Here is a 27971-nt window from a genome sequence, read left to right on the forward strand (position 1 = left end):
ATTTGGTTCCCCCTCGGCATCCCGGGAAGTGCACCAAGGAGGAGCATGGGCAGGTTTTGCGCTGCGGTGAGTGCATCCCTGCTGCCCAGATCACCCCCCAGCACTTCCAGAGCAAACGCTCTGGAATGAAAGCATTGCCCAGCTGGCTTCTTCCTTGGAAAAAAGAAAACCATACGACGCTAAGACAGCTACTTTTGTTCTGTTCTGTTTTAGGCTTCCTCCTTCTTAACCCTCTTTTTCTCTAATATACAATATGGTTCTATAAAAGCACTTTTTGAAATGCTCACTATTAAATAACACAAGGGAACCGAGTTAATTTACACAGTTAACACCAACAAAGGATCAGGACAGACACTAAGGGGAGGTCCTGGAGTTTGTCACACGGAGGGCCAAACTTGCCAGAGACCTCATGGCAAAAGTAGACACTTTGTGGCATATCCCAGCTTTTGAAATGTAGTTAGAAGCTAAACGAAAAAGCCTTTCAGCACCAAAGGTATTGAAGTGCCCGGGAAGCACCTTCTCCACGAGACCTGAGTCCACTAATTCTATGAGACGTTCACAAGTCCCAACATAGTCGCTTATCCTGCTGTACGGGAGCCAGTCAATCAGGGAGCCGTCATACACCACGTCGCCACTGAAGAGAACCTTCCGGTCTTTGTCATGTAAGCAAATACTGCCTCTTGAGTGACCTGGCATGTGCATAACAGTGAGCTGTCTGTCACCAAGGTTGATCACGTCCCCTACAAATAGAAACAGAAGATACCAATAAATATATCACAGTATACTTGACTTTCATCATTGGAAAAAAAAAAAAAACCAGAAGTGCATTAAATAGGTTTTGAGGAAATTGATGATGACATTAGTGCTGTGGGATGTTCTGTATGTTAAACGTGTTGCTCTGATTGGTTAATAAAACACTGATTGGCCAGTAGCCAGGCAGGAAGTATAGGCGGGACAAGGAGAGGAGAATTCTGGGAAGTGGAAGGCTGAGTCAGAGAGACACTGCCAGCTGCTGCCACGATGAGAAGCAGATGTTAAGATCCGGTATGCCACGAGCCACGTGGCAACTTATAGATTAATAGAAAGGGTTGATTTAAGATATAAGAACAGTTAACAAGAAGCCTGCTGCGGTCATACAGTTTGTAAGCAATACAAGTCTCTGTGTGTTTACTTGGTTGGGTCTAAGCAGCTGCAGGACTGGTGGGTCAGAGAGATTTGTCCTGACTGTGGGCCAGGCAGGACCAGGAAAACTCCAGCTACACATTAGCTTTACTTTCATTCCACAACGATTATGTTTCTCCATGCGGTGGGGGGCATGGGTGTGTACATGTTCATGCACGCATATGTATGTGGAGGTCAGAGGGAAATGTATCTTTATTGCTTTCACCCTTATTTTTTGAGACTGAACCTGGAGCTCATAATTAGGCAAGACTAGCTGGCCCGTGCACTCCAGGGACCCTGCTCTTTCTGCCTCCTCAGTGCCAGGGTTATAGGCACACATGATACTGGCTTATTTCACAGGTGTTGGGACCCAAACATAGGTCTCTGAGCTTCCATGGTAAGCCCTTCACTGAGTGGGCCGCTCACCAGCCCCCAGTACTTTGTTTCTTAATGCTAATTTAAGAACAGGTAGCCTTGGGGCTGGAGCAATAGCTCCATGGTTAAGAGCACTTGCTGCTTTTCCAGATGACTCAAGTTCAGTTCTCAGCACCCATGGCAGTCAGTACCAGCTACAATGAGATCCCACACCTGTGGCTTCCATGAACATCTGTACTGGCATATACCCACATGTAGACACACCTACACATAATTTTAAAAAAATAAAAATAAATCCTTAAAAAAAATGGGTGACCTCTATTTTATTTCTGTTGTTTTATAGACCAGTATTTACCAGATTAGCTTCTGCCCAAGTTACTATTATCAAATGCTACCTCTGTAGCTTATTAAAACAAAATTTAAAAAATAATTATTCTATGGTCAAATAATTTTGAGAATTCTTGCTTAAAAGAAAATTAATCATATTTCTTTTGTGTAAGCTTCATAGAGCTGTTGATATGCCAACAATATTGCAGATATACATAAACACAGCTGTATACTTTTCCAAACTCCCTGGACCATGAAGCTTCTGCTCTTCAGGAGTCAGTACCCTGGCGGCACAGGCTGGGAATGTGGTTTTAGTGAAGTGCATCACGCTTTGCCCCTTATGCTGGCCCGTGGGGTTGGGGCTTGAGGAAAAAGTGCACATGGAGATGCTCTTGGTAATGCTATTTCTGTGAACAATGAACCGTTTGATAGGTAAACGGTGCTGATGACGTAAGACGCAATACCCTGAGGAGTGAAGGCAGGATCCTAACCCCATTCCTTCTTGGTTCTCACCCAGGAACCTCACATCTTCTGTTGCTCCAATTGAACTTCTTCGGGCTTACCTGCTACCATCCCACTGCATACACTCTCAAATTCCTCACAACTATTGACTGTAAGGGGGAAATGGAGGTATACAGGAAAACGGATGTCTCACTGGGATTAAATCAAGTACTAACATATACACGCAAAAAGATTCTTACTGTAATCTCTAGTTCACATAAGCTGTAGGAAGAAAATTAATGAACTATAGCTAAAAGTTAAGAAAGGAATTAAATGGTATAAAAATCAAGACTTGACAAGCATAAAAGGAAAACAATAAAGAAATGGAAGAAGACTAAAGATAACTAGCAGGACCATGAAAAGAGCAGATCTAAAGCCAACTGTGTCTTTGCTTGTGAAGGAAAAACCCTCTCATCACGGCCAGAGGTGGATTAAAAAAGCGAGATGTACAAAGTTGCCAGGAGAGGATCTTATAAACTCAGGGACATAAACCATGAAAAAGTTATGTAAGACAAAACAGATTTTTGCCTAGGAAATAAGACCAAAGAGAAGTAGATTTTATGAGGATTAGGTCAATACACTTAAAAAAATTATATATGTATACTGACCTAAAACCAACCAGAAAAGTGCATGATGGGAAATCTGAAAATTCAGCCAGGAGAGATGTCTCCTACCTATAATCCCAGCACTTGAGAAAATGAGGCAGGAATCCTGCCGTAACTCAAGGTTACCTTGGGAAGCAGTGATTTCCAAGCTGTCCTGAGCTACAAAGTGACAGCCAGTCCAAAAAGACCAAACTAATCAATAAATAATTTTATCTGTAGAACTAAAAGTTCTTCTCTGAATAATTCATAAAACAAGAGAAAGTTAATCAGAGTACAGAAGACTAAGATAATACTTATTAATCAAGTTAATATAACTGATATATATATAAAACACTTTATATCTAGAGAGATAACATTCTTTTGACTATATATGGGATATTTATTTGTCTATAATGCTAAGACATAAATCATGCTTCAATAAATTTAAAAGGAATAAAATCATGCAATTGTATAAATAATAAAATAAAAATAATAATAAACATAAATAATCTGACAATATAATTAAAGCATTTTAGAAATAATTTATAGTACATCTTAAATAACTAAAAATAGTAATAAATTAAAAAATAGCAAAAATGAATATGGGAAATATCCACAGAAGTAACCACCATACTTTTACCCAGCTTATGAGGTAAAAAGGTAAAAATTAAGTATCCTGGGTTGAAGTAAGTTGAATGAAATCAAAACACACCAAAATTTGTGGAAACTGGTAAAGCAGTACTTGAAATTGCTTTAAATGCTTACTTTATAAAGTTTTAAGTACTGCGATCAATTTCAAAGATGCTATCCTAAGAAGGTAAGAGCAAATCGAACACTAACGTGTATTAAGAAAGAAGCAATAGCTGGCTGGGGGCTGAATTAGTCACAATGCCTGTCATAAAAGTGCGAGGACTGGAGGCCGGATCCTCAGCACCCATGCCACAAGCTGGGTATGGTTGCGTACACTGGGGACAGTGCATTGGATAAGTGGAGACAGGGAGGTTCCTGGAGTTTTCCATCCAGCCAGCCTATCAGCTGGTGAGCATCAGGTTCAGTGAGAGACCCTGTCTCAAAAGGTAAGGTGGAGATGAACTTAAGTGTTGACCTCTGGCCTCCACTCATACACATACACGTATATATCTAACACAAATACATGTAAAAACTTTTAAAAGAATGATAATGAGGAATGTAGGAAATGGGGCCAGAAGTGGTTAAACAATTAGGAGAACGCGCTGCCCTTGCAGAGGACCTGGATTAGTTTCCCAGCACGAACATGGTGGCTGTAACTTTGGTTCCAGGGGAGCTGATACCCTCTTCTGGCCTCCTCAGCATTAGGCACGTAGAGCACATCTATAAACGCAGGCAAACATTCATACACATAAAATGCAAATAAATCTTTTTTTTATAAAAGAGCATCAGAAAAATAAAATAGAAAAGAAATGTTATTACAGAAAAATCAGGAGAGACAAATTGGATTTTGAAAAATGCAACAAAATTAGTGTACCCTTAACTAGGAAAATCAAAACAAAATTGACGAGAAGACACATTGCCAAAATAAAGAATGAAAGAGGGGAAGGTCCTGAGTGTAAAGACAGTAAGAGGAAGCTGTCATCGTCGTACAACCGGATATGTGAACAGTCAGGATGAGAAAAAAAACCCTCTCTTCCAACAGGGAAAGAGGGGAAGTGCATCAGAATCACAGAAGGGGCGACGGGCAGCTGGGAAGCATGGTGAGCACAGTGGGAAGCGTGGTGAACACAGTGGGAAGTGTGGGGTGAACACAGTGGGAAGCGTGGTGAACACAGTGGGAAGTGTGTGGTGAACACAGTGGGAAGTGTGTGGTGAACACAGTGGGAAGCGTGGTGAACACAGTGGGAAGCGTGGTGAACACAGTGGGAAGTGTGTGGTGAACACAGTGGGAAGTGTGTGGTGAACACAGTGGGAAGCGTGGTGAACACAGTGGGAAGCGTGGTGAACACAGTGGGAAGTGTGTGGTGAACACAGTGGGAAGCGTGGGGTGAACACAGTGGGAAGCGTGGGGTGAACACAGTGGGAAGCGTGGTGAACACAGTGGGAAGTGTGGGGTGAACACAGTGGGAAGTGTGGGGTGAGCAGAGTGGGAAGTGTGGGGTGAACACAGTGGGAAGTGTGGGGTGAACACAGTGGGAAGCGTGGGGTGAACACAGTGGGAAGCGTGGGGTGAACACAGTGGGAAGCGTGGTGAACACAGTGGGAAGCGTGGTGAACACAGTGGGAAGTGTGGGGTGAACACAGTGGGAAGCGTGATGAACACAGTGGGAAGCGTGGTGAACACAGTGGGAAGTGTGCGGTGAACACAGTGGGAAGCGTGGTGAACACAGTGGGAAGCGTGATGAACACAGTGGGAAGCGTGGTGAACACAGTGGGAAGTGGGGTGAACACAGTGGGAAGTGTGGGGTGAACACAGTGGGAAGTGGGGTGAACACAGTGGGAAGTGGGGTGAACACAGTGGGAAGTGTGGGGTGAACACAGTGGGAAGTGGGGTGAACACAGTGGGAAGTGTGGGGTGAACACAGTGGGAAGTGGGGTGAACACAGTGGGAAGTGTGGGGTGAACACAGTGGGAAGCGTGGTGAACACAGTGGGAAGTGTGGGGTGAACACAGTGGGAAGCGTGGTGAACACAGTGGGAAGTGTGGGTGAACACAGTGGGAAGCGTGGGGTGAACACAGTGGGAAGCGTGGTGAACACAGTGGGAAGTGTGGGGTGAACACAGTGGGAAGTGTGGGGTGAACACAGTGGGAAGCATGGTGAACACAGTGGGAAGCATGGTGAACACAGTGGGAAGCGTGGGGTGAACACAGTGGGAAGTGTGGTGAACACAGTGGGAAGTGTGGGGTGAACACAGTGGGAAGTGTGTGGTGAACACAGTGGGAAGCGTGGTGAACACAGTGGGAAGTGTGGGGTGAACACAGTAGGAAGCGTGGGGTGAACACAGTGGGAAGCGTGGTGAACACAGTGGGAAGTGTGTGGTGAACACAGTGGGAAGTGTGGGGTGAGCACAGTGGGAAGCGTGGTGAGCACAGTGGGAAGTGTGGTGAACACAGTGGGAAGTGTGGGGTGAACACAGTGGGAAGTGTGGGGTGAACACAGTGGGAAGTGTGGTGAACACAGTGGGAAGCGTGGTGAACACAGTGGGAAGTGTGGTGAACACAGTGGGAAGTGTGGGGTGAACACAGTGGGAAGTGTGGTGAACACAGTGGGAAGCGTGGTGAACACAGTGGGAAGTGTGGGGTGAACACAGTGGGAAGCGTGGTGAACACAGTGGGAAGCGTGGTGAACACAGTGGGAAGTGTGGGGTGAACACAGTGGGAAGTGTGGTGAACACAGTGGGAAGCGTGGTGAGCACAGTGGGAAGCGTGGTGAACACAGTGGGAAGCGTGGTGAACACAGTGGGAAGTGTGGGGTGAACACAGTGGGAAGCGTGGTGAACACAGTGGGAAGTGTGGTGAACACAGTGGGAAGCGTGGTGAGCACAGTGGGAAGCGTGGGGTGAACACAGTGGGAAGTGTGGGGTGAACACAGTGGGAAGCGTGGTGAACACAGTGGGAAGCGTGGTGAGCACAGTGGGAAGCGTGGTGAACACAGTGGGAAGCGTGGTGAACACAGTGGGAAGCGTGGGGTGAACACAGTGGGAAGCGTGGGGTGAACACAGTGGGAAGCGTGGGGTGAACACAGTGGGAAGCGTGGTGAACACAGTGGGAAGTGTGTGGTGAACACAGTGGGAAGCGTGGGGTGAACACAGTGGGAAGTGTGGGGTGAACACAGTGGGAAGCGTGGGGTGAACACAGTGGGAAGCGTGGTGAACACAGTGGGAAGCGTGGGGTGAACACAGTGGGAAGTGTGTGGTGAACACAGTGGGAAGCGTGGGGTGAACACAGTGGGAAGCGTGGTGAACACAGTGGGAAGCGTGGTGAACACAGTGGGAAGCGTGGTGAACACAGTGGGAAGCGTGGTGAACACAGTGGGAAGCGTGGTGAACACAGTGGGAAGTGTGGTGAGCACAGTGGGAAGTGTGGTGAACACAGTGGGAAGCGTGGTGAACACAGTGGGAAGTGTGGTGAGCACAGTGGGAAGTGTGGGGTGAACACAGTGGGAAGTGTGGTGAACACAGTGGGAAGCGTGGTGAACACAGTGGGAAGTGTGGTGAACACAGTGGGAAGCGTGGTGAGCACAGTGGGAAGCGTGGTGAACACAGTGGGAAGCGTGGTGAACACAGTGGGAAGCGTGGGGTGAACACAGTGGGAAGCGTGGGGTGAACACAGTGGGAAGCGTGGGGTGAACACAGTGGGAAGCGTGGTGAACACAGTGGGAAGTGTGTGGTGAACACAGTGGGAAGCGTGGGGTGAACACAGTGGGAAGTGTGGGGTGAACACAGTGGGAAGCGTGGGGTGAACACAGTGGGAAGCGTGGTGAACACAGTGGGAAGCGTGGGGTGAACACAGTGGGAAGTGTGGGGTGAACACAGTGGGAAGCGTGGGGTGAACACAGTGGGAAGCGTGGTGAACACAGTGGGAAGCGTGGTGAACACAGTGGGAAGCGTGGTGAACACAGTGGGAAGCGTGGTGAACACAGTGGGAAGCGTGGTGAACACAGTGGGAAGTGTGGTGAGCACAGTGGGAAGTGTGGTGAACACAGTGGGAAGCGTGGTGAACACAGTGGGAAGTGTGGTGAGCACAGTGGGAAGTGTGGGGTGAACACAGTGGGAAGTGTGGTGAACACAGTGGGAAGTGTGGGGTGAACACAGTGGGAAGTGTGGGGTGAACACAGTGGGAAGTGTGGGTGAACACAGTGGGAAGCGTGGTGAACACAGTGGGAAGTGTGGGGTGAACACAGTGGGAAGCGTGGGGTGAACACAGTGGGAAGCGTGGTGAGCACAGTGGGAAGTGGGGTGAACACAGTGGGAAGCGTGGTGAACACAGTGGGAAGCGTGGTGAACACAGTGGGAAGCGTGGGGTGAACACAGTGGGAAGCATGGTGAACACAGTGGGAAGTGTGGGGTGAACACAGTGGGAAGCGTGGTGAACACAGTGGGAAGTGGGGTGAACACAGTGGGAAGCATGGTGAACACAGTGGGAAGTGTGGGGTGAACACAGTGGGAAGCGTGGTGAACACAGTGGGAAGTGTGGTGAACACAGTGGGAAGCGTGGTGAACACAGTGGGAAGTGTGGGGTGAACACAGTGGGAAGTGTGGGGTGAACACAGTGGGAAGCGTGGGGTGAACACAGTGGGAAGCGTGGGGTGAACACAGTGGGAAGCGTGGGGTGAACACAGTGGGAAGTGTGGGGTGAACACAGTGGGAAGTGTGGGTGAACACAGTGGGAAGTGTGGGGTGAACACAGTGGGAAGTGTGGGGTGAACACAGTGGGAAGCGTGGTGAACACAGTGGGAAGTGTGGTGAACACAGTGGGAAGCGTGGTGAACACAGTGGGAAGCGTGGGGTGAGCACAGTGGGAAGCGTGGGGTGAACACAGTGGGAAGTGTGGTGAACACAGTGGGAAGTGTGGGGTGAACACAGTGGGAAGCGTGGTGAACACAGTGGGAAGTGTGGTGAACACAGTGGGAAGCGTGGGGTGAACACAGTGGGAAGTGTGGGGTGAACACAGTGGGAAGCGTGGGGTGAACACAGTGGGAAGTGTGGGGTGAACACAGTGGGAAGTGTGGGGTGAACACAGTGGGAAGTGTGGTGAACACAGTGGGAAGCGTGGGGTGAACACAGTGGGAAGTGTGGGGTGAACACAGTGGGAAGTGTGGGGTGAACACAGTGGGAAGCATGGTGAACACAGTGGGAAGTGTGGGGTGAACACAGTGGGAAGTGTGGTGAACACAGTGGGAAGTGTGGTGAACACAGTGGGAAGCATGGTGAACACTGGGAAGTGTGTGGTGAACACAGTGGGAAGCGTGGGGTGAACACAGTGGGAAGCATGGTGAACACAGTGGGAAGTGTGGGGTGAACACAGTGGGAAGTGTGGTGAACACAGTGGGAAGCGTGGTGAACACAGTGGGAAGCGTGGTGAACACAGTGGGAAGTGTGGGGTGAACACAGTGGGAAGTGTGGGGTGAACACAGTGGGAAGCGTGGTGAACACAGTGGGAAGCGTGGGGTGAACACAGTGGGAAGTGTGGGGTGAACACAGTGGGAAGTGTGGGGTGAACACAGTGGGAAGCGTGGTGAACACAGTGGGAAGTGTGGTGAACACAGTGGGAAGTGTGGGGTGAACACAGTAGGAAGCGTGGGGTGAACACAGTGGGAAGCGTGGTGAACACAGTGGGAAGCGTGGGGTGAACACAGTGGGAAGTGTGGGGTGAACACAGTGGGAAGTGTGGGGTGAACACAGTGGGAAGCGTGGGGTGAACACAGTGGGAAGTGTGGTGAACACAGTGGGAAGTGTGGGGTGAACACAGTGGGAAGCGTGGGGTGAACACAGTGGGAAGTGTGGGGTGAACACAGTGGGAAGTGTGGTGAACACAGTGGGAAGCGTGGTGAACACAGTGGGAAGTGTGGGGTGAACACAGTGGGAAGTGTGGGTGAACACAGTGGGAAGTGTGGGGTGAACACAGTGGGAAGCGTGGTGAACACAGTGGGAAGCGTGGGGTGAACACAGTGGGAAGCGTGGGGTGAGCACAGTGGGAAGCGTGGGGTGAGCACAGTGGGAAGCGTGGGGTGAGCACAGTGGGAAGCGTGGTGAACACAGTGGGAAGCGTGGTGAACACAGTGGGAAGTGTGGGGTGAACACAGTGGGAAGTGTGGTGAACACAGTGGGAAGCGTGATGAACACAGTGGGAAGCGTGGGGTGAACACAGTGGGAAGCGTGGTGAACACAGTGGGAAGTGTGGGGTGAGCACAGTGGGAAGCGTGGTGAACACAGTGGGAAGTGTGGGGTGAACACAGTGGGAAGTGTGGGGTGAACACAGTGGGAAGCGTGGGGTGAACACAGTGGGAAGTGTGGTGAACACAGTGGGAAGCGTGGGGTGAACACAGTGGGAAGTGTGGTGAACACAGTGGGAAGTGTGGTGAACACAGTGGGAAGCGTGGTGAACACAGTGGGAAGCGTGGTGAACACAGTGGGAAGCGTGGTGAACACAGTGGGAAGCGTGGTGAGCACAGTGGGAAGCGTGGTGAACACAGTGGGAAGTGTGGGGTGAACACAGTGGGAAGTGTGGGGTGAACACAGTGGGAAGTGTGGTGAACACAGTGGGAAGCGTGGTGAGCACAGTGGGAAGCGTGGTGAACACAGTGGGAAGCGTGGTGAACACAGTGGGAAGTGTGGTGAACACAGTGGGAAGCGTGGTGAACACAGTGGGAAGTGTGGGGTGAACACAGTGGGAAGTGTGGGGTGAACACAGTGGGAAGCGTGGGGTGAACACAGTAGGAAGCGTGGGGTGAACACAGTGGGAAGTGTGGGGTGAACACAGTGGGAAGCGTGGTGAACACAGTGGGAAGTGTGGGGTGAACACAGTGGGAAGTGTGGGGTGAACACAGTGGGAAGTGTGGTGAACACAGTGGGAAGCGTGGGGTGAACACAGTGGGAAGTGTGGGGTGAACACAGTGGGAAGCGTGGTGAACACAGTGGGAAGTGTGGGGTGAACACAGTGGGAAGTGTGGGGTGAACACAGTGGGAAGTGTGGGGTGAACACAGTGGGAAGTGTGGGGTGAACACAGTGGGAAGCGTGGGGTGAACACAGTAGGAAGTGTGGGGTGAACACAGTGGGAAGTGTGGTGAACACAGTGGGAAGTGTGGTGAACACAGTGGGAAGCATGGTGAACACTGGGAAGTGTGTGGTGAACACAGTGGGAAGCGTGGGGTGAACACAGTGGGAAGCGTGGTGAACACAGTGGGAAGCGTGGTGAACACAGTGGGAAGCGTGGTGAACACAGTGGGAAGTGTGGGGTGAACACAGTGGGAAGTGTGGGGTGAACACAGTGGGAAGTGTGGGGTGAACACAGTGGGAAGCGTGGGGTGAACACAGTGGGAAGCGTGGTGAACACAGTGGGAAGCGTGGTGAACACAGTGGGAAGCGTGGTGAACACAGTGGGAAGCGTGGTGAACACAGTGGGAAGCGTGGTGAACACAGTGGGAAGCGTGGTGAACACAGTGGGAAGCGTGGGGTGAACACAGTGGGAAGTGTGGGGTGAACACAGTGGGAAGTGTGGTGAACACAGTGGGAAGTGTGGTGAACACAGTGGGAAGCGTGGGGTGAACACAGTGGGAAGCGTGGTGAACACAGTGGGAAGCGTGGGGTGAACACAGTGGGAAGCGTGGTGAACACAGTGGGAAGTGTGGGGTGAACACAGTGGGAAGTGTGGTGAACACAGTGGGAAGTGTGGTGAACACAGTGGGAAGCGTGGTGAACACAGTGGGAAGTGTGGGGTGAACACAGTGGGAAGCGTGGGGTGAACACAGTGGGAAGCGTGGTGAACACAGTGGGAAGTGTGGTGAACACAGTGGGAAGTGTGGGGTGAACACAGTGGGAAGCGTGGGGTGAACACAGTGGGAAGTGTGGTGAACACAGTGGGAAGTGTGGTGAACACAGTGGGAAGCATGGTGAACACAGTGGGAAGCGTGGGGTGAACACAGTGGGAAGCGTGGTGAACACAGTGGGAAGTGTGGGGTGAACACAGTGGGAAGCGTGGTGAGCACAGTGGGAAGCGTGGGGTGAACACAGTGGGAAGCGTGGTGAACACAGTGGGAAGCGTGGAGTGAACACAGTGGGAAGCGTGGGGTGAACACAGTGGGAAGCGTGGTGAACACAGTGGGAAGTGGGGTGAACACAGTGGGAAGTGTGGTGAACACAGTGGGAAGTGTGTGGTGAACACAGTGGGAAGTGTGGGGTGAACACAGTGGGAAGTGTGGGGTGAACACAGTGGGAAGTGTGGGGTGAACACAGTGGGAAGTGTGGGGTGAACACAGTGGGAAATGTGGTGAACACAGTGGGAAGTGTGGTGAACACAGTGGGAAGTGTGGGGTGAACACAGTGGGAAGCGTGGTGAACACAGTGGGAAGTGTGGGGTGAACACAGTGGGAAGCGTGGTGAACACAGTGGGAAGTGTGGGGTGAACACAGTGGGAAGTGTGGGGTGAACACAGTGGGAAGCGTGGTGAACACAGTGGGAAGCGTGGTGAACACAGTGGGAAGTGTGGGGTGAACACAGTGGGAAGTGTGGGGTGAACACAGTGGGAAGTGTGGGGTGAACACAGTGGGAAGTGTGGGGTGAACACAGTGGGAAGTGTGGGGTGAACACAGTGGGAAGTGTGGGGTGAACACAGTGGGAAGCGTGGTGAACACAGTGGGAAGCGTGGGGTGAGCACAGTGGGAAGTGTGGGGTGAACACAGTGGGAAGCGTGGGGTGAACACAGTGGGAAGTGTGGGGTGAACACAGTGGGAAGCATGGTGAACACAGTGGGAAGCGTGGGGTGAACACAGTGGGAAGTGTGGGGTGAACACAGTGGGAAGCATGGTGAACACAGTGGGAAGTGTGGGGTGAACACAGTGGGAAGTGTGGTGAACACAGTGGGAAGCGTGGGGTGAACACAGTAGGAAGCGTGGGGTGAACACAGTGGGAAGCGTGGGGTGAACACAGTGGGAAGCGTGGGGTGAACACAGTGGGAAGCGTGGGGTGAACACAGTGGGAAGCGTGGGGTGAACACAGTGGGAAGCGTGGTGAGCACAGTGGGAAGCGTGGTGAACACAGTGGGAAGTGTGGGGTGAACACAGTGGGAAGTGTGGGGTGAACACAGTGGGAAGCGTGGTGAACACAGTGGGAAGCGTGGGGTGAACACAGTAGGAAGCGTGGGGTGAACACAGTGGGAAGTGTGGGGTGAACACAGTGGGAAGCGTGGGGTGAACACAGTAGGAAGCGTGGGGTGAACACAGTGGGAAGTGTGGGGTGAACACAGTGGGAAGCGTGGGGTGAACACAGTAGGAAGCGTGGGGTGAACACAGTGGGAAGCGTGGTGAACACAGTGGGAAGCGTGGGGTGAACACAGTGGGAAGCGTGGGGTGAACACAGTGGGAAGCGTGGGGTGAACACAGTGGGAAGTGTGGGGTGAACACAGTGGGAAGCATGGTGAACACAGTGGGAAGTGTGGGGTGAACACAGTGGGAAGCGTGGTGAACACAGTGGGAAGCGTGGGGTGAACACAGTGGGAAGTGTGGGTGAACACAGTGGGAAGTGTGGGGTGAACACAGTGGGAAGCGTGGGGTGAACACAGTGGGAAGTGTGGTGAACACAGTGGGAAGCGTGGTGAACACAGTGGGAAGCGTGGTGAACACAGTGGGAAGCGTGGTGAACACAGTGGGAAGTGGGGTGAACACAGTGGGAAGTGTGGGGTGAACACAGTGGGAAGTGTGGGGTGAACACAGTGGGAAGTGTGGGGTGAACACAGTGGGAAGCATGGTGAACACAGTGGGAAGTGTGGTGAGCACAGTGGGAAGTGTGGGGTGAGCAGAGTGGGAAGCGTGGTGAACACAGTGGGAAGCGTGGTGAACACAGTGGGAAGCGTGGGGTGAACACAGTGGGAAGCGTGGTGAACACAGTGGGAAGCGTGGTGAACACAGTGGGAAGCGTGGTGAACACAGTGGGAAGCGTGGGGTGAACACAGTGGGAAGCGTGGGGTGAACACAGTGGGAAGCGTGGGGTGAGCACAGTGGGAAGCGTGGTGAACACAGTGGGAAGCGTGGTGAACACAGTGGGAAGCGTGGTGAACACAGTGGGAAGCGTGGGGTGAACACAGTGGGAAGCGTGGTGAACACAGTGGGAAGCGTGGTGAACACAGTGGGAAGCGTGGTGAACACAGTGGGAAGCGTGGTGAACACAGTGGGAAGCGTGGGGTGAACACAGTGGGAAGCGTGGTGAACACAGTGGGAAGCGTGGGGTGAACACAGTGGGAAGCGTGGTGAACACAGTGGGAAGCGTGGGGTGAACACAGTGGGAAGCGTGGTGAACACAGTGGGAAGCGTGGTGAACACAGTGGGAAGCGTGGTGAACACTTTGGGAAGCGTGCACTGGGTTTTCAAAGAAAATTAATTGTGATTAAATATGAGACACTTTCAACAAAGCAGCAGGATACAGAATTGACAAGAAAAATCACCAGGTTTTTATAAGCTAATAACATACTTATGAAGAAAGAAATCAGAAAACATACATAATTTAAAAAGTAAAATACCTAGAAATAAACCTAACGAAGTTTAAAGACTTCTATAATCAAACTAAAGGAAAAAAAACTGAAAAAGACACAAGAAAACAGAAAAAAAAAATGTCCTGTGTGAGTTTCTTTTCCTGATGCTGTAATCAAAACACCCTGACAAAAGCAAGGGAAGAAAAACAAAAGGCTTTTTGTAGCTCTCGTTCAAAGTCCAGCCTATCACAGCAGGGAACCCAGTGTAGAGATGTATGGCTGTGATTGATGTGATAAAAGTTGAACGGCCAATAGCTAGAAAAGAGGTTAGGTGGGACTTCCTGGGACAGAGAGGACACTGGGAAGGAGACACCAGGAGATGTGGAGGAAGCAGCATGGGCGGTACGGAGAGATGAGGTAACAAGCCACGTGACAGAATGTAGATTAAAATAAATGGGTTAATTTAAGTTATAAGAGCTAGTGGGACAAGCCTAAGCTAAGGCTAAGCTTTCACAATTAATAATAAGTCTCCATGTCATTATTTGGGAGCTGACTGGCAGGACAGGAAAAAGACTCACCACAGAGAGAGAAATGAATGCTGTTGCTGCTGATCAGCTATTTCTCCATCTTATACAGCCCAGCATTCCCCAGCCCAGGGAATCGTCCTGCCCACTATGAAGATGGACCTTCCCACATCAGTGAATGTAATCAAAATAATCCCCCACAGGCATGCCCAGAGGCCCATCTCCAAAGTGATACTAGATTCCGTCAAGTTCATAGCACCAATTAGAATCTCCCAAGCTTAAGGACTGCAAGAGTTGTGATGATGGTTGTGTTAGGAAGAACGACCTACAGATTTAATGTGTCACCATCAAAATACAAGTGGCATTCATCACAGAACTACAAAAACAATTCTAAAATTTATATTGAAGCGCAAAAGACTTTGACTAACCAAAGCAATGTTAAGTAGGAAGACAGCATCCCATACGTGGTTTCAAGTTACATCTCAGAACTATAGTAGCAATATCAGCATTACTGAATGGCAAAAAAATAAAAAAAATTTTAAAAAACCCAAAAAACAAAAAAACAGATATCAGATCAACGGAAGAAAGCAGAAGATCCAGACATAATAAATGCAACCGTAGCCACCTAATTTCTAACACAGTTGCCGAAAATATACATGAAAAAAAAGCCTCTTAAATGAATTATGCTGGGAAAACAGGATATTTATATGTTGTGTGACTTTTCCCAGAGAAACACGACAAAACATCTATTAGTCCTCAGATAGCAAAGACAGTGACCCAAAGAAACAATTCCATCCAAACTCAACCTGATGAACAATGAGCTTATTGAATTACTTACAGGATCATGGGTAAGTCAAGATACTCCATCACAGGAGCATGGGTAACTCAGGACACTCCATCACAGGATCATGGGCAACTTAAGACACTCCATCACAGGTAACTCAGGACACTCCATCACAGGATCATGGGCAACTTAAGACACTCCATCACAGGTAACTCAAGACACTCCACCACAGGAGCACAGGCAACTCAGGACTATCCATCACTGGAAAGTCTGACCCAGCCTGGGTGTTGCTCGCACAAGCACTGTATCAATGAGTCCCCTTCAAGTTAGCTGTCCACATCTTATAACTCTGTAGCCACCAAGACCACATGCAGCCATGTGTGTGAACTCAGGAGTGGAAGCATGTGTGATGGGCAGAATCCTAGGTTAGGGATCTGGGGACTCTCTCTCTCTTTCTAGAAGAGAGATGAATGTTCCCATCACCATCACCACAGAACTAGCAATCATTGTATTGTTTTACTTATTTCACAAAGGCTATTTTGCTCCATGGTAGCTAACGGTCATGCTACACTCAGAGAAAACAGTCATTCCCCTACACCACATTCCCAACAATGAAAAATGGGTCCCTGTCTTTTATTCTGTACAAAAATCATTCAAAATCATGGATGGGTCATTAATAGGAGACCTAGAACTCTAAAACTGCTAGAGCGAAGTACAGGAAATAATTGTACAAACTGACCAATAATACTGCATGAAATTCAACAGCATTTGTTCAAGAGAAACAGTTAGCAAAGTGGAAGAGAGAGCAAATGGTGTGGGAGCAAGTCTTGAACATGCATGTGTCACAGGATGAACATGCATGTGTCACAGGATGAACAGCGAGAACCTATAATGAACGAGGTACTGAACACCAAAGGAACAGACCTGCTTACTCAGACACTCGGGACATTTCATTCTTTCTCTGAAGAACCCTCTCTCCCTACGCCCACCGCTGAGCCTGGGAACTAACTGAAAAGGCATGAGTATCTATCTCTGCACTTCATCTCCCTGCTCCCCACAGCTGCCGGCACTTATAGCTTGCCTGACCTGCTGTTTATCTCTTGAAAAAAAAAAAAAAGGAAAAAGACAGAAAGGAAAGAAGGAAGAGAGAAAGGAAAGAAAAAGATGCTCCTTGAGCTCCCTTCTCAGCCTAGTTTTTCAATTCCTTTATCAGTAAGACTAAACCTACAAAAGGGAAATCGCGCTAAAGGACACAAGCCAACCCCCAAACAAACATATTTCTTTTCATAAAAGGAATCAAGACACAGAAACACACTCCTAACTCTCCATGACAGATACCATAATGAAACTTACTATTTCATATGGTAACTAAAACATTCAATTAAAAAGGGCAGTAAACTAGCACTGTTTGCAACTTTAAGCCTACCAAATTTCCAGCTTAGTTGAAATTGTGTATCTTTTAAAAGGCACAACTATTCAAAAGCACTACAGCGGGGAAAGTCTGAATTGATATAAGAAGGTAGGAGGGTTCAATACAACTGAGTAGCCAGTGTTGGTTCAAACTTGGAGAGTCTGACTCTAAGTAGTTTATTTTAGGCATATTTAAGCATAGCAGAATTTGGAAAAAAAAATGTATGGTGATAATGAACTCAATCCTCATGTGCACAACAAAGCTTAAGACAAAACTCTTTGTAAAGTACCAGTGACATTTTCCATAGAGATGAGTTGTATAGATTAACTAAGGGAACAGGATCGAGATAAGGGTCTGAGGAAGGATAGGTCATTGACCGAGACAAACAGCTCAAGATAAAGGTCTGGGAGGACTGATATGGCCTCTGCCACAGGGTAGTGTAAAGGCCACCAGGCAACATCCATTTCCAGCCTTCAGGGCAGAAAACAGGTTATACATCTCTTTCTTTAAGAGGCAACTCCGAGTGTTTAACATTCCTGGTTTCCCTAGTGCTTATCTATAACTACACAATAAAGAAAAAGCCAAAGCTTTTTTTCTTTGGCTTTTTTTTTTTTAAAGGTGATGCACACCTTTAATCCCAGCACAGGGAGGCAGAGGCAGGCAGATCTTTGTGAGTTCGAGGCCAGCCTGGTCTACAGAGCGAGATCCAGGAAAGGCGCAAAGCTACACAGAGAAACTCTGTCTCGAAACACCTCCCCCCACCCAAAAAAAAAGCCAAAGAACTGTGAGAAAGAGAAAGGTTGGGGATGCTATATATCAGTGGTTCTCAACCTTCCTAATACTGCAACCCTTTAATACAGTTCCTCAAGTTGTGGTGACTTCAACCATAAAATTATTTCATTGCTACTTCATAATTATAATTTTGTTATGAATTATAATATAAATATCTGATATGCAGGATACCTGATATCTGACTCCTGTGAGAGGGTCGTTCATCCCCCAAAGGAGTTGAGCCCCCTGCTATAAGGTATCAGGTGATTACACACACACATACACACACACCAAAACGAAAGAAAGGAAAAAAAAGACTATATTTCTATATACTAGAAAGAACAATCAGAAACTCATTTTTAAAAATTCAAAAGAGTACCAAAAAGAATTCTCAGGCAAGAGAAATATGTTCACAGACAGGCCTGGTGGTCCAGGGTTGCGATCCCAACCACCAGGGAAGGGGGGCTGAGGTAGAATGGCACAATGCAAAGCTGGCCTAGCTTCCTGAGTAAGGCAGCCTGTAAAATTTGGTGAGATCTTGTCTCAAAACATGAAAATGAAAATAAAAAAACAAAAGGGAGCTGGAATGTAGGTCAGTGGAAGAGAATTTGCCTCGAATGTCTGAGGTCATAGGTTCAAGCTAAAGAAACAGAGATAAATTGAAGACCCACTGTTGCATTAATACTGCCTTCTGCAACAGCTGAAACAGTCTATGGGGCCACCTGAATCTGAGAACTACTTAAAATGAGGTGCAATTTAATGAAATGAAAAATCTGTTTTCATTTCAACTTGTATTATGACAGTCACATGTGGTTTGTGGCTGCTATAATATTTAGTGCAGATTCACCACAATTTCAATGAAAGTGTCAACATGATTTGTGGAGATGGGGAAGGCAGAGTGTGTGTGTGTGTGTGTGTGTGTGTGTGTGTGTGTGTGTCTGTCTGTCCGTGTGTGTGTCTGTGTGTGTGTCTGTAGGTGGTGGGTGTCAAGAGCAAAGTACTAAAATGTCACAATAAAACCCATTTCTTTGTATGCTAATCGTAAAATTAATTTACAGAAATGAAAGAGTTAGGACATAGACATTAGATCCTTTATAACTTTCTTTCCTATCTCCAACTTGAATAGGTTTTCTAACCGATCAGTTTGTACACTTCCCAACTGCAAATAACAACAGTTCTGCCTTACAGAATACTTGGTTTAAATGATATAATGTCTGCAATTAGAGTGCTTCTCAGCACACCAGTAAATGTCAGTCATTACACCTTTACCACTGCCATCTTCCTCCTCCACCTCTCAAGCTAGATGCTTCTAGACTCAAGTTTACTTCCATGCTCTGGCCATCACTTGCTGTGTGGAGTTATGATCTTGTCAGTCTCTCTCTCTAAGAACCTTTTAATCTATAAAATAAAAATAACAGTCAAATCTATTTTATAGAGTTGTTTTGACAGGCATTATGATAGCTGCTCTTGGTTGTCAACTTGACTATAACTGGAATGAACTACAATCCAGAAATGGAGGGCACACCTGTGATCCAGACCTTGAGGCAAGAAGACAACATGTCTTTGATCTGGATCTTGTGGCTGGAAGGCATGCCTTTAATCTGGGCTACATCTTCTGTGGAAGCCTGTACAAGGACAGTGGAAGAAGGAAGGGTTCAATCTTTCTTCGCCTGCTGGTCCTCGCCTTGCTAGCACATCCTTTCCTTCACTGTCGTTGGACCTACTTCTTCAGGATTCCAGAATATACAGAAGACCAGCTGAGACACCCAACCTCGTGGACTGAATAACTACTAGATTCTTGGACTTCCCAGTCACAGCTAGCCACTGCTAGATTAGTAGGACTACAACCTGTAAGTCATTCCAATAAATTCCCTTTATACATACATACATACATACACACACACACACACACACACACACACACACACACACACACACACGAGAGAGAGAGAGAGAGAGAGAGAGAGAGAGAGAGAGAGAGAGAGAGAGAGAGAGAGAGAGATTTATTCCATAAATTCTGTGACTCTATAGAACCCTAATACATAAATGTTAAAAATGTTTTTAAAAAGAAAAAGGCCGGGCGGTGGTGGCGCACGCCTTTAATCCCAGCACTTGGGAGGCAGAGCCAGGTGGATCTCTGTGAGTTCGAGGCCAGCCTGGTCTACAGAGTGAGTTCCAGGAAAGGTGCAAAGCTACACAGAGAAACCCTGTCTCAAAAAACCAAAAAAAAAAAAAAAAAAAAAGAAAAAGAAAAGGGAATCTGACTATAAAATTAACATGAAGGCTGAAGTTGTGAGTTATTAGTAGAGTGTATGCCTATCAATTGTGAGGACTCAGGTTTAATCTACAGAACTACAGAAACAAAAAGCCCATAAAAATGCATACAGTCCAGAATAATAAAAACAATTATGAAAAAGACAAAGTGGGAAGACTTACACTACCTAATCCCAGCAAGTAAAGAAAGCAATGTGTTTCTGCCTAAATGACAGACAGTGTTATAGTCTGAATAAAAATGTCTGAAATACATCCATGTTTGAGCACTGGGTTCCCAGAGGGTGGGCCTGTTTGGCAAGTTTGTGAAACCTTTAGGTGATTCTTGATATCAGGCAATTTTGAGAATCAATGAACTAAACCAGCTGCTTTTCAAACTTTAGTGTGCACTAAAGTCCTAGGAAGGATATGTAAAACTTCTGATTCCACAGATACAGGGTGATGCATAAGAATCTGCATTTTGATGAGTTCCAGGAGGAAACCAGAGGCTTCTCAGTCCAGGACCACAGTTTCAGACGTACCATTTACAGAGCCTACTTCTTCAGTGACGCCAACACATGAAGAAGTTTGAAGTGAAGACTGTCTCTCCAGACATCTGACATCTGATGCTCTAACATCATCTTACTCACTGTATTAGTCACCGGAGTGTCCCTTAACAAGAAGGCTTCCTTTCCTTCATCACCGCGCAACATCTAAAGTCTTGGCTATTAGGTCCTAGGAATTTCAGTTTTTAACAAATTCACCCAAATGATGGTTTGGAACCACAGTCGTGCCTAATTTTTTTTCTAACAAATGATCCCAAGCAATACATAAGCACAGAGTTGAAGGCTCTGAAAGAACTTTGGTTCTGACTGTAGTCCCAGAACATCTATACTAGCTGTATCAGGCCACCCCCCACCCCCCACACACACACAAAATAAAACAAAACAAAAAACAAAAAAAGCCTCACTACTGCTTCATCATCCTGTCTGGTCCTGACTTAAACCTCAGCAATAACATTAAGATAGTGAAACATCCCCAGATTTCTCCGAATTCTATTCCTGATGTCAGAATTCTTCTTCCGGTTTAAGGTATTTTGGAGAATTAAAAACCAGCATCATTCACTGTACACTGGCAGGTCAGGGAAAGAAACCATTGTTACATTGGTTTAATGATACAAAAGTTGTGTCTTAGGGTTACTGATACTGTGATGAAACACTATGACCAAACTCAACTTGGGAAGGAAAGGGTTTATTTTGCTCACAGTCCATCATTAAAAGCAGTGAGGGTGGAAACCTGGCAGGAGCTGATGCAGAGGCCACAGAGGGGTACTCCTTATTCACTTGCTTCTCACTGCTTGCTCAGCCTGCTTTCCATAGAACCCAAAACCACCAGCCCAGGCATGAAACCACAGACCATAGGCTGGTCACTCCCCATTGATCACTAATTAAGAAAATGCCTTACAGCTTAATCTTATGGAGGCATTTTCTCCATTGAGGTTCCCTCCTCTCAGATGACTCCAGCTTGTGTCAAGGTGTCATACAACTAGCCAGTACAAGTTGAGTTGAAACCAATGATTTGACAAATGTACAGAAGAGAGTGGAGTCAGGCAGTTTTATGCTCAGAAGTACCAATGCAAGAACGGAGTCTACTCTTTAGTAATACCTAGGTGATACCCAAAATGTCTTAACAAAAAGAAGACAAAAACCCCACCAGGCATAACAGACACCGACCACGGTAAGTCCTTGGTGCTGACTAGCATTTGCTCTGCTCTACCTCGTGGCTTAAAAATGCTTCCCACATACTGAAAAGTGCCCAGGTACAGCGTTTCATAGAAACCTCTTATGAGGAACAGTCACCTATGAAACCTTCCCTCTCTTCTCTCCTCCCTCCCTCTCTCCCTATCTCTTGACTTCTCAATGCCCTTTCCCATTTTAGCATCCCCCAACTCTTTCCTAATTGAAGTTTTTAATACAAAATACATATATTTGAAATACGATGTTTAGGGCTTTAAAATGTAAGATATTTCTTTGCCCCATTCTCTATTGCCAGTATACCTTTCAAAGGTGACCATGTTAAGTAGTTTTAGCTCCTTCCGATAGTTAACTCTACAAAATACAGTTGTCTCCATGTAATGATTGTACTATGTTTTTTAAACTATCAATTTGATATACTCCAGTGATGTCATGCATATTGATTTCTACATCTTAGCTTTTCCTCCTCTGTCATTACACACATATGTATTCCCCATCTTCTCACCACACAGCCATCAGAAGAAGTGTGATCCCTCTTTGCCTGTAAATGATTGCATCAGTGCACCCACTCCACTGTCCTGACGCTTGGTTTTGATTTTCCTTTCCATTAGATTTATGTTATCGTATTAGTGCCTTCCTCTCTGTTGGCTTCTTCCTTCCTTGTGAGGGGCGTATCCCTGTGGTTTCCTAAGTAACAGGATGTGGGAATGCTTTGTGAGCACTTTACTGACAGTGGGATGAATGCAAAGTTCTAAGATGGGGACGATTACTACTCAAAAGCAAAATGTCTACGCTAATCTGGCTCTGATCCCAATATTTGACCCTTGTTGACCTGTCCGGTCCTCTTCGACCCATGTTCTGATTTCTTTACTATGTACTTGACGTGGATGTGTTTTCATCCCTGAGCTGGGACTCCTGTGGGGTCTTTCCGTCTGAATGCACATCTTATACTTGTGGGTTCCTAGATATGTTTTTGGGTTGCTTCTGCACTCACTGCTACCTCATCTGTATGTCCTGCACCAATCACCCCAGTGCTGGCCTTTCAAACTGCTCCCGACTTACCTAGTCCTCCTCGCCCCACACCCCCGTAGGTTCCATTTTATCTATCTGCTTTTTGTACCTGTATCCTCATCGTCTACACAGTGAATTGTTATGGTCTAAATTCCCGAAACTCCTTGTGGATGATGTTCTGTCATTCATCTTTAAAGCATCCTTGTTGCCTCGAGAAAAGCAAAGCTAGTAGAGAGGTAATTTCCAGACAATGTTGATGATAACTCCACCTCAATTTCCAACTTGATTTCTGCTAAATGTTAAAATATTTGATCTTGTGTAAGCATCTTTGGACAGAAACCTTGCCAGAAAGATTCTGCTTGAGATACCCATCTCTTAATGAAAAGCATCTTTCCTATCACCTTCAAAGTATTTGGTCCAGCTTTCTTTTCACATCTTCCAATGGCTTAAAACACCACACACCAATACTTTACATTATTTTTCCAGCTCCCAAAACATGAGGATTTGCCATTGACTGGGATTGGGAAACCAGGGTCATAATTTCAGTTTCTATTCAGCATAGTTGATCTCCAGCAAAAATTTTGGCTGCATGTTTAAGAGCAGAAAGGAAAATGACACTTGAAGCACATACATAGGGCCTCTGGAAGCAGGCTTAACAGTAGAGAGATTTGGCCAGCGATGGCAGATAGTCTCCATACTGGCATCTTTAGTCTTTTCTCAAGGGGTCAGATGTCCCAGATTATAATTCTCTAATTTCCTACCCCCAGGTGGGGAACTAGGAGGCTTGGCTCTCATTCCTCTGAGTATCTAGTAAGAAATGTGCACTGTACACTCTCACACACTCATTCCCTGCTGTTCGCCATGCTGAATCCCTGAGCTCAGCTGTACTGAGTACTCCCCAGTTTAAAAAAAACCCTTTATTTTCTACCCCTGGAGAATAAGCTAACTGAATGGGGGAAGGCACTCCTTTCAGAAGGGCTCTATGGTCTTAAGAACTTCTTAAATGCTTACAGCCTGTTTCACCTGTGTTAGTGGCATTACCGATGTGAAGTGAATTGGCTCTTGAGACACAACTGTTCACCCAGTTACATCTAATTTCCACCCTTACGCAGTTTAGATTTATACTTCACGTCACAGTCTCCTCATGGTCATGCTAGTTCCATGTAGGAGGCATGTAGGTCCCTGCAGGAATGTTAAATACACAGTTGTCCCTTCAAAGAGAGGGACATGTAACCTGTCTTCTGCCCAGGAGGCCGGGAACAGATGTGGTTAACAGCCTGGTGCCCTTTGTGTTATCTGTGTGGTCACAGTGGCTCCCCAGACCCTTCTCTTCGTCTTGTTGGTCTCAACCTATAGTGCCACCCGCCCCCATCATGAGCTTGTTTATCTTCAACCTGTTTCCTCTGTTAATCCCCAGAACGGATCCTTAAGGAAAATGTCACTTGTACTTTACAAGAGTTTCAATGTAGTCATTTCTTAAGCTTCATTGTGCACATGGCATTGAATTAATTATCACCAGGAAACTTTTCACCAAATTGTGTTGTGCTTAAAATGCCTAAAGTAAACTACTAGAACTTCAGACTCTGGAAGTTTGAACCAACACTGGCTACTGAGTCATGTTAAATGGAACTGCCTTATCTCTCCCAGATGGACATTCTGCTGGCCTTGGTGGTCATAGAGACACTCACAGTTCCAAGAGGTCTCAGGAGGGGTACAAATTACATGTCTGTTCATCCTGTTCTGGTAGATGCAGTTTTTGTTTTTAAGTTTGATAAATGATGTAAGTCCACCTGAAACCACTACTCTGAGGTAATTTATCTTGGTGACTTTAAGCAAACTGTTTAGATAGGGATAAGGAGGACAAAAGGAAAAAAGGAAAAATCACTTGAAATTGAATCACTGGAATATTGTGAAAAATAGACAGTGATATGTTCTCGTTAAGAGGCCTGGGCTATATCTCAGGTCTATTGTCGTCATCTTACAGAAAGATACTACTTCCCTGTTAGTACATGAATTGTTTTCTGTCAAGGCTAATGCACTAGATGAGATAGCTAACCTCTTTGACCTTCACTTAGAAGGTAGCTTTTATGTTAGAGATACAGTGCAGATTTATGCTCCTCCATGACAGCAAATCATCAATTCACTTAACGAAATGTAGTAAATGATTTTTGCCCACTTGTACTCCAACCAGAGCTGTTCTGTGACAGCTGCATGAGTGTGTGTGCAAATATATATGAATTTTTAATATAAATATCTTACATCTCCTTCCAGACATCTGGACTGTGTTAATACCCAGTTAGCAGCCCACATCCTTCAAAAGACAGGAAATTAATATTCCTGAGATGAGAGATCAGATGCTGCTCGAGAGGGGGAGGCATCCATGTCTTAATGAGAAGCAGCTTTCCACAATGCCATCCTGTCACCCTCAAAACAAGGCTCAAAGCACCACACACCAGGAGTTCACAGTACTTTTCTAGCTCCAAAAATGTCAGGATTACCACCAACTGGGATTTGGGAAAACACCAGTTATAATCCCAAGGTCTAACCAGTATAGTTGATCAAGGCAGGATATTCAGCCAGTGTAGTTGTTCCATCTCTTTGATGAAACAACAACCCTACCAGTCTTCGCCGCGCTTATGTCTCAAGCTGTGTATGTGGCTGTCTACCTGCTGGAGTAGGGCTCTCTCCTCTACCATGGGGGACCCAGGGATCAAACCCAGGTTGGCAGGCGTGGCAGGGAGTGTTTTTACCTATCGAGCCATCTCATTGGTTCCCCACCATTCGTTTACCCTTGACTTCCTATTGCTGACAATAATAAAAAGTAAACAAATAAAATACTTCTCTTTTAAACAATTTAATATATTTTAATATTAGTGTAAAATCTTTGGGTTTTTTTTTTTTTTTTTTTTTTTTTAGACCCGTTTCCTCTGGGTAGGAAGAGGGTATTTTTAATTTAAAATTCTTTGGTGGCTTTGAACTCCTGACCTCCTGCCTCAGCCTCCTAAGTGCTGAGATTATAGGCTTGTGCCACTTACCATTCAAATTATTTTCTTTTTTCTTTTTCTTTCTGTGGAACTCACTATGTAGAACAGGCTGGCCTCAAACTCACAGAGATCCGCCTGCCTCTGTTTCTCAAGTGCTGGGATTAAAGGTATGTGCTACCACACTCAGCTAATGTAAATATCTTTTAGGTTGGGTGCCAGAGTTTACTTTGACTACCCGTCAAGTGCTTGGAAATTTTACCCCTGAAACCATCATTTTTTAAGATGAAAAATAGTAATAAAAATTATCTAATGTAAATGTATATTTTAAATCCCAAACTGTCAAAGTAGGCTCCCCTCTAAAGCAGTTTTTAAAAAAGAAATCTTTAGACTTAAAACTTTAATAAAGGGACCTATTAGTTGGGTGTAAGGGAATAGAATTTCATGCTTTTTAATATCATATATTATATCCTTTGGGATAAACGCATTTCTGTAAAATATTTTATTATTTACATGTTGTTTAGCTCTTAATAAGAACCATTATAATGCAACTGGATTTTTTTTTTAACATTACAGAGAAGTGTGTAAGCAATTAAAATGATTAACACTGAAAAAGTGACTTGCATAATCTACTCACAATTATCTTATCTCATGAGTAGGATTTATGTGTGTTCTGTTTGCTCTCCTCTGCCATGCCTTGGGTCAGGCCCCAGCTTTGATCATGATTCTGTTCCATGGACTCGAGGCGAGACAATCTAATCGGCGGTCTCTGGCCTCACTTCACAAGTGTTATGTGGATAAAATTTAAAAATAAATCCTACAAATAGAATATGAAATTAATATGCCAAGTACTGTCGCTGTCACTAATTGGTCCAATTACTGCAGTTCCTGCACGGAGAGAAAGGGGGCTGGGGCCTGCTCTATTTTGCTCTGTTCTATCAATTTCATCGGACCATGAGAATGAAGTCTGATTAGCACATACTGGATCCACCGGAAACGACTCCCTTATTGATCTTTCGTAGGCCTTGCTCTCACGCAGACCAGACATTTGTCATAACCTGCTCCTCTACGTTTGTGTTCACTATCAAGCTTCTCTTTCTTCTTGTGGGACAATAATAAGGAAACAAACCCATCGGAAAGGTACAGATGGGTGAAATGATTCGAACCACGGCTCTCTAGCTTTCTAAGCCTACAGGTGGGTCTCATAGGCACTCCGAGGCGAGCACGCACCATGAAGCAGCAGTTTTCAAAGCACAGAGCATTAACACTCCGTTCACAAGGTGCCATTCCTTAAAAGCCTACTCGTTACAAAAGCTGGAGATGTTCGACCCGTGCTTGGGGAAGACAGGGAAATCTCCAGTCACAAGTCCCCGCAGTGTTACTAGTGTAGCGGACACAGAGAATTGATGGGGGTGGTGCCAGCCACACAGTTGCAGAGCGCGTCTCGGGACAGAGAAGGCTGCCAGGGCCTTGGCTCTGCACAAACCGGCGTTCACCCAGCAGAGGGTGAGACACACTGTTCCCGCGCTGTACCCCCCACAGTGCCAAGGTAGCCACGGAGGTCTGCTACATGCGGCACACGCTCCCCCAGCCCCTCCCTCAGCGACGGCGCGCGCCCGCGGGGGCCCATTACCATCCTGCAGAATGAGGGTGGGCTGCACTGCCGGCACTCGGAACTGCCTGGCCCTCCAGCCGGGGCTGGGGGCCCGCACCACCTCGCTGTCAGAGAGCCAGGTCACGGTCTCAAAGTTGTCCCCGCGAGCCAGGGCCTCGGCCTCGGCGCGGTGCACAGCCACCTGGTCGAACTGGTAGAGGCCGCCGGAGTGATCGAAGTGCACGTGGGTGGCCACGGCCAGCAGCGGCCGGCGCCCCGCATCCTCCTTCGCCCCGCAGTCCTGCAGGAGGCCGGAGGAGTAGAGGTACTCCGGGAGGCTGCGCAGCCCCAGGCCCGTGTCGATCACCACATCCTGCTCCGAGCCGCGCACCAGCCAGATGTTGGCGCGGTTGCCCGACTCGTAGAAGCGTTCTTGGATCCAGAAGATGCCATCGCCCAGAGACTTGTGGGCGTACCACTCGAGCGCGGACATGCTGCTGCGCAGGGGTGCGGCCGGGAGAGGTGGGTGTGCCTCTCACGGGCAGTCCGGGACCCGGCGCTGCCGCAGTGTGCGGCGGGCGGCGTACCTCACTCTCAGCCCCGGGAGGAGGCGCGAACGAGGGGCGGGGATGCGGAAGGGAGCGCGGATAGGACGCGGCGACGCTGCCCAGATCGCCTGCTCCCGCGCCCTCTCGTCCGGTCCGCAGAGCGCCAAGGCTGCAGCCCGGGCTGCCGCAGCTCCTGCAGCCGCAGCTCCTGCAGCCGCAGCTCCTGCAGCCGCAGCTCCT

The 27971-nt window shown here is 47.2% G+C and overlaps 1 protein-coding gene across 1 annotated transcript; it reads right to left on the minus strand.

Moving 5' to 3' along the window:
- Nucleotides 1–198: 198 nt before the first annotated feature.
- Nucleotides 199–27851, minus strand: Mblac2 (metallo-beta-lactamase domain containing 2). Its single transcript, XM_059276311.1, has 2 exons — nucleotides 27223–27851; nucleotides 199–740 (listed from the first exon to the last, which is right to left on the minus strand). Exons 1-2 carry the CDS (start codon nucleotides 27674–27676, stop codon nucleotides 355–357), a joined length of 840 nt encoding a protein of 279 aa, XP_059132294.1. The 5' UTR covers nucleotides 27677–27851; the 3' UTR covers nucleotides 199–354.
- Between the last annotated feature and the right edge of the window lie 120 nt (nucleotides 27852–27971).

The sequence above is a fragment of the Peromyscus eremicus genome, chromosome 11 (genome assembly GCF_949786415.1).
Source record: "Peromyscus eremicus chromosome 11, PerEre_H2_v1, whole genome shotgun sequence".
Taxonomy (NCBI): Eukaryota; Metazoa; Chordata; class Mammalia; order Rodentia; family Cricetidae; genus Peromyscus; species Peromyscus eremicus.